This window comes from Aegilops tauschii, chromosome 5 (assembly GCF_002575655.3).
Source record: "Aegilops tauschii subsp. strangulata cultivar AL8/78 chromosome 5, Aet v6.0, whole genome shotgun sequence".
NCBI classification, from domain to species: Eukaryota; Viridiplantae; Streptophyta; class Magnoliopsida; order Poales; family Poaceae; genus Aegilops; species Aegilops tauschii.
Window position 1 is genome coordinate 406,864,816 of NC_053039.3, and position 7,347 is coordinate 406,872,162.

Here is a 7,347-nt window from a genome sequence, read left to right on the forward strand (position 1 = left end):
ACCTTTGTGGGCAAAGTGTCGAACACCTTGCGGTCGTGGTGGCAAAGAGGCCGCGATGATCACCTCGATGCAGTAGGGGTGGTTGGCGGCCGGCTACTGGCCGCTCTGGAGCACTCGTCGGAAGCTGTCGTGGCCGCCGTGGTACGTCGCCGGCGGTCGCATCCCCTCTGCCACCGGCTGCGACGGCGACGGCCAAACCTCCTCCGATCGACGGCCAAAACTACGGCGAAAGCGCGGGGGTGGTGGCGGCCATGTCGAGACTGGTTTGGTATGGACGGCCGCGGGGTGCGCAGTGAGGAGGCGGCCGGAGAATAGTGGCGGCGGCAGGGCGGGGCGGGGAGAGGGGGTGGAGGCGTTGGAAGCGAAGGGACTGCTAGTGTCCCCGACAGGCGGGCCACCGGGGACAAGGGTATGCGGCGAGCCCGTCCGCGCGATGTCCGTTTCACCCCAAACTGGGCGCAAGTTTGGGTCGGGGATGGGTCGAAAGTGGACGGAATCCGGACATTTGTCCGTTTGGGGCCGCGCATTGGGCCGCGCTATTCGTCCGTTCTACCCCAAATGGACGCACCCGGACAGGATGGGGTCGCGTGGTGGAGTTGGCCCCACCGCGCGACCCCATCCTGTCCGCGTGCGTCCGTTTGGGGTAAAACGGACGAACCAGACGGCCCAGCGCGCGGGCGCGAACGGACTTTTGTCCGTTTTCTGTCCGCTTTCGACCCATCCCCGGCCCAAGTTTGCGCCGCTTTTGGGGTGAAACGGGCAGCACGCGGACGGGCGGGGCGTCTGCGCGTGTCATCCCCTGGCCCGCCCGTCGGTGGCACACCCTCCACCCCCCTCCATCCCTCCTGCCGCACACCCTCCAACCTTCTCCACTCTTCCCCAATCTTCCCTCGCCGTCGCCGCCGCTGCCATTGCAGCTGTGCAGCTCGGGCGCGCGCTCGCCCAGCCCCTTCTCCTCGGCGCCCCCGAGCTACCCAACCACGGCTAACTGATTTGCGCACCCGACGGCCGGATTTGGGGCGGATCTGGTCGGTCTTGAGCTCGCCCGGCTGTGGGAGGCCGCGCCGCGCCATGGACTGGCCGGGCACGGGGCCGGAAGGCCCTGGAAGGGCCGCAAGGCCGCATGCAGACAGTGGCTCCTCCTCTAGCCGCTAGGATCTACACCGTCGGTGGTCTGCCGGCAGATACACCAATGACGGTCGGCCGGCCTCGGTGCTAGCCCAAAAGCTCGTCGGCGCACCGTTGCCACTCATTAAGTGCGACCACTGTCCAAAGAAGGTCGTGCGCCGCGTGTCTACAACGCCGGAACATCCCGGATGGGTGTTCATCAAGTGCTTAAACGATGGGGTATGTGCTCTTTTTAGCTTCGGTTTGTGCTTTCAGATTTGACTAGTTGTGCTAACTTAAAATTTTATTGTGTAGCATGGATGCAAGTTTTGGTATTGGGAAGAAGAGTACATCGATATATTGATAGAGCGCAATTTGGTAGATGTTCATGCACTTTTAGCTAGCATAGAGGCTAGAGATGAGACTAGTGCACTTGTTGTTAGAATAGAGGCTAGACATGAGACTAGATGCGAGGAAGCAAGATCGACTTCTTTAGACTCGAAGAAGAAAGAAGCACGCAAGATCGAGCCTCCTTCGCAGATCAACAATGAATGCATCGAGAAGGCACTAATCCAACTTACACGAGCAGTTATGGAAGTTGGATATCTTCTAAAATGTATTCTTGTGGTTCTTGTTTTCTTTGGTCTTGCTTTTCTAGTCAAAATTTGGTGATGTATTCCCATGTACCAAAAAATGAATGAAGAAAAAAGTTAAGGGCTTGCAAAGAAAATTGTATGCGGACAGGATGCGTCCGCGCGTTAGGCGCACAGTCACCGCATCCCAGATTTTTTTTTCTTGAATACGCACAAGCATGCGTATCATTCATTAAAGAAGGATGGGGAAAGACTCCCCAAAGTCATAATTACATGGTGTATTTACATGCCGGATTCTCCGACACTACCGATCCGAAACCCTCTATCCTCTAGTTCTCGTCCTCCCACCTTGCTACCTCTACTTCGACCTCTAACCCAACCTCGCCACCCTTAAGCAATCCTGCCTTATCCCATAGCCGGGCCTCCTCCATAACCCTCCGCCGCACCCTCGAGAGGGAAAGTGTTGCTCCGCTGAACACAATGTCATTCATGTGCTTCCAAATCGATCACATTACCAATAGGCACTTTGCTCTTGTTGCTTTCCGGTTCTGTCCATCCGAGTCTTGCCTGATACACCACGCACGTAACTCCTCTCCTACCAGTGGCTCTAGACCCGGTCTGCCTGTGATCACTCCCAGCCAATGCCAAATTTGCCTTGAGAACACACATCCAATAAGGAGGTGTTGGATGGTCTCCTCCTCTTGGCTGCACAGAGGGCATGAATCTTGATGAGGTAAGCCACGCCTGGCCAACCGATCAGAGGTCCAGCATCTGTTCTTTAAAGCAAGCCATGTGAAGAAACGACAACGAAGTGGAGCCCTGGAGCTGCAAGTGAACTCAGCCTCCGGAGATACTTCCATACCCAAGAACCTCGCGGCACAGGCCGAACGCGCCGAGAATTGACCGTTGCTCTCCCAACTCCAACGCACCGTGTCCTCTACATTCTCAACGAGCTGCACCTCCACCACTCTCGACCACAGCATCAGGAACTGAAGTAGTGCCTCCGCCGAGAGCTCTGGACCAATGCTTGCTACCCAGTTGCTGTTGTTGAGGGCCTCAGAAACCCTCATCGACTGCCTAACTCTCCGTGGGATCCTGTCATAAATCAAAGGTGCAACGTCGCATATCCTGGAGCCATCTAACCATTTATCCTCCCAGAAGATTGTGGATTTCCCGTCGCCTACGGACGAAATCGCAGCCGCTTGCACCAAAGCATTTGCCTCCGCTGGCACATGGAATTCTGCCCATGGTCTTTGTTTGTCGTACTTCTGCAGCCATGGCCACCTTGCTTGGAGCGCTTTGTTGAGCCATTTCAAGTTTGCTATTCCCAAACCTCCTGCCCAGAAACTGTTCGGACACGACCCTATTGCCCTACCCAAACGGACAGAATCCGGGTAAAGTGGACGTCCGTTTGGGGTCGCGCGGTGGAGTTGGCCTTACAGAGGCGCCTGGTGGTGGCATGAAATGTCATGTCGACCGTAAGGGTGTGTTTGGTTTGGGAACGAAGTGGAATGGAATGTAATGGTTCCATTCCACTAGAATGGGTCGGTTCCGTCTTTGTGTTTGGTAGAGGTAATTCAAAGGAATGGAACGGTTCCATGTTGATGTTTGGTAGGGGTAATTCGAAGGAATGGAATTTGTTCATCTTTCCACTTGTTTTCTTGTAATTGAACTTTAGCATCAAACATAAACAAGACACAATTGACATACACACTGCCCGCTTAGCCATCAGCAATACTTAGCCGCAAAAACTCATCTCATTTCTGTCATCTGTACACATAACATCAAATTCAGCGGAGAAAATGCAGGCCGCGAGCAGTAGCAATAGCAGCACGACACACAACAACAATAGCAGCAAGTGCATTACTTGCGTCAGTCTTCCAACTCTGCAAACGAGAGCGTCCAAAGCAAAGATAAAGGCGAGGAGAGCAGCCCGGCTACGAGGACGATGACCGGCGGCAAGTTGAAAGGAAAGGCAACCAACGCGGCTACCAGAGATGGCCGCCGCCGTCGCTGGACCTTGTCGGATTCGACGAGAAGGGGATGGGACGGTCACGACCGGGTCGTCGCCGCCAGCGTCAGCTGCGAGTCTGCTGGCGGTGAGGCTGGGAGCATGCTTGGAATCGATACGCTGCCGCCTGTTGCAACCCGACGCCGCTCGCCTCAGCCACCTCCCGGTGCCTGCCAGATGCAAGGGAGAGATGAGGGAAGAAGATAAGCGGGTGTTGAGAGTCACGAGAGCGAGCGGTTCCCTGTCGTCCGCTTGATTTGGAGGAACGACTCGGTTACGGATCTGGGCCGAATATTCCTTTTCTGGGAACGAGTGGGTTCCGTTCTGCCTGCGTACCGAACACAAGAATGAGGCTCAAGGACGGGTTGGACCCATTCCATTCCACTCGGTGACCTGTACCAAACACACCCTAAAATGAAGACTGTAGTGGTGAACAGGACGCGGATCGTTCAGAAGAGCAGCACTGAAGCGTGGGCAGCGTCCCCGGAAGCAGGCTTGTCCGATAAGACATGCGTGAAGCCCGGACAACAACATTCCCCGTGAAAAAATAATAATTATCATTAAACGTTCCTCTCGTCTCTGATCCAAAGATTTGGCCGACGCAAGAGCATGCATACTCCCCACAATGTGCACGTAGGGCTATGGGGCAGGGCAGCGCACACCAACAGCAAGCGCACGGTTCTTGGCCCCTTGCTCTCGACGTTCATCTCTCGAGTGCCTCGCTCTCGCGCTCGCTCACATGTGAACCCGTTGAATCGCGCGCAGCCAGAGCCAGGACTGCCGGCCGCACAAGCCAATGAGCTTTTCGTCCATGACGGTTTGACCATGCTCAAACTATGTACGCGCCCCTCTGCTCTGCACTGCGCTGCGGCATGCAGCATGGGCGAGCTGAAAACGGTAGGCACGCGTGAGCCGGCTTCGCAAACATCCAACTGCACCACGTATCAATGCCGGTACCAGACCTCATCAGACCTGGCGGCCCCGCATGCTGCATGCACAACTGCTCATGAGCCGGCAAATTTGACAAAATTGATCTATGGACGAAATCAAATCACAGAATGAACTGTCCGTGAAACTATTTCACGCGGCTGACTTTTTTGTGTGACGCCCGACACGAAGGCGTCACACTACACTGCAACACTTCACAGATAGGCGTTACACGCCTGGCCAGCGTTGCACCCCAGACTGCCTAAAAATTGCTAAGTCATTGTGCAGAGCCTAAGAGCTAGGCGCTGCACTGTATAGTGTGGCGCCTAGCTCTCAGGCGTTGCACTAGTGGTTGCACTACAAAATGAAGCAACCACTAGTGCAACGCCTAAAAGCTAGGCGCCACACTGCCTAGCTCTCAGGCGCTGCACACTGACTTAGTAATTTTCGGATCACACGGGTGCAACGCTGGCCAGGCGTGTAGCGCCTATCTATGAGGCGTTGCACAGTATAGTGTGACGCCTTCGTGTCGGGCGTCACATAAAAAGGTCAGCCGCGTGAAATAGTTTCATGGACAGTTCATTCCGTGATTTGATTTCGTCCATAGGTTAAATTTGTCAAATTTGCCTCATGAGCCCCCATTGCCTATTGCGGTCACTGATACAGTGGACTGGCACACGACCCCGGGATGCATACGGCCAAGCCCGGACCCAATGTCGCCGTGTCCTCTCGTGCAATGCAGTGTGATGTGAGAGCTCGTTTGTTTGCAACTTAAACTTGATCAGAATTTGTAAACATTGTGCTTCTCGGGCTGATGAACACAGAGATGTTGCACACAGAAGGAAACCTCACCCACGTTACAGAGAGAGAGAGAGAGAGAGAGTAGAAGCTCGAAATGGTCATAGCCAGTGTTACCCACGCCACATCATACAAAAAAGAGAGTAGAAAGTCCAACTCTAAAAGAGTAGCAGTAATAACTATCTTGCCACAAGCCAAGAGATCAGCACGAACGTCGCAGAGAGAGAGAACTACCCAACAACAAGAGAAAGTGAAAATGTAAATACTACTCCGGTATAAACACGCAGCTTCCCGCTTCCCGTTGGCAGGCATGGGAGGGGTTCGGCTCAGGCGACGCAGCCCAGGCAGCCCATCATCCACAGGCTCCTCCTCTGCTGCACAAGCCGCATTCAAACAACGAAAAGATCAGTCAATAAGTTCCAACCATTACGACAAAAATTAAAGAAACCCGCTCCAGCAGTAATTACACATTCTTTTATGGGGCCGTACGTACCTTGCTTGGCCGCCGGTTGGGGGTGAACTCCGGCGGCGGCACCTGGTACAGGTCCGCGTCGACCGGCCGCACCACCCGCCTGGAGGTGCCGCCCTTGGCCGTTGCAGCGGCGTCCAAGGACGGCCTCGCGCGCTGACGCTCCCGGGACACGCTGTCGCAGTCCGCCGGCCGCCGCCGCCTCGCTTGCTGCTTCTTGGGCGCGGGCTTGTGCGGGGGCGGCGAGTACTTGAACCACACGTCGCTGCAGGCCTGCGGCTCCGGCATGGCGTACCACGCCGCCGCCGCCGCCGGCTCGTCGTAGTGGTAGTAGTAGTTCCACTCCCCGAACGCCGGCACCTGAGGCCTCCTCGCCTTCTGCAAGACCAATACAGACCGAGCACAAGGATGAACACCACACCCATGATCCTCGATGAACTTGGCACTGGCATGGGATGCCTTACCTCCATCTGGCTCGGCACGGGGCAGGGCAGGGCAGACAGAAGGAGTTAGAGAAGGAGCTAGAGAAGAAGAAGAGAAGCCAGCAAGCAAGCTGGGGTGGGCCGGTCAGTGTGGGGATGGAAGCTCCTCCAATGGTTGGCTGGCAGGCTGGCTGGATGTGCGTGTAGTTATTTATAGCGAGAAGCGGGGGAGCAACGGAGCGCCAGCAACGCCGGTCAGAGCGAGCCGGGCGCGCGCTCCGGTGTGCGGCGTTGAAGTGAGGAATGGGGCTTCGGGTTCGGGACCGGCGAGGTTTGACAAAGGGCGAGCGAGCGATAGAGAGAGGGGGGTGCAGTATGGAAGGCCGGACCTTTTCAGCGGGGTAGGAGCACTGCTGCTAGCACTGTAGCCTGCAGCGGGCTAGGCATCGACGGGCAGAGCGGTGTCTGTCCGGCCGGGCCGGCCGTGGTCCCTCGTTTGGCGGGCGGGCTTTTACTGCGCACGCATCGGGCGCCGTTCCTTTTCTACGCCTCGCTGCATGTCGTCGCCGGGTTCGCCGCTGACCCCCGCGGCCCTCTTGTCGCGCCCCGTGCTGTTGTGTTTCGGCATCATCGCCGGCTGATTATTAGAAAATCGGAGTGAGCGTCGCGAAGCTGGCACGCCCTGCTGCCCGGATGACTCCGAGGTGTCGCGGTAACACGCTTTGACAAGATGGCTTCTACCGCAAGCTTTGTACTACGTATTAATATTGCTTCTGCTCTCGTGTCGACGAGTGTGGCTCGGAATCTCGGATTGTGTTACTCGAGGTAGTACTAGTATTCAAATGAGTGAACACACCTATCGTAAACGTTGGATGCTCTTAACTCTGAACGATGGAAATTTTGCTCTCAAAATGCACATGGAGTACAAAAGGTATTGTAGTACTAGGGCTTTTGCTCTAGCGAAAATTGCAAGGTTTGGGCAACTATGTTGCTTCGGAGTTCGGACTTCTTTAACAACGA

At 55.7% G+C, this 7,347-nt stretch overlaps 1 protein-coding gene across 2 annotated transcripts; it reads right to left on the reverse strand.

Moving 5' to 3' along the window:
* Nucleotides 1-5,521: 5,521 nt before the first annotated feature.
* On the reverse strand, nt 5,522-6,753 carry LOC109769128 (uncharacterized). Of its 2 annotated transcripts, none has more exons than XM_020327868.4 (3): nt 6,370-6,753; nt 5,930-6,283; nt 5,522-5,807 (listed from the first exon to the last, which is right to left on the reverse strand). In XM_020327868.4, exons 1-3 carry the CDS (start codon nt 6,373-6,375, stop codon nt 5,763-5,765), a joined length of 405 nt encoding a protein of 134 aa, XP_020183457.1. In that variant the 5' UTR covers nt 6,376-6,753; the 3' UTR covers nt 5,522-5,762. The 2 variants fall into 2 exon arrangements, with proteins under 2 accessions (XP_020183457.1, XP_020183456.1); XM_020327867.4 differs by having other exon boundaries at nt 5,522-5,810; nt 6,370-6,747.
* Nucleotides 6,754-7,347: the final 594 nt, after the last annotated feature.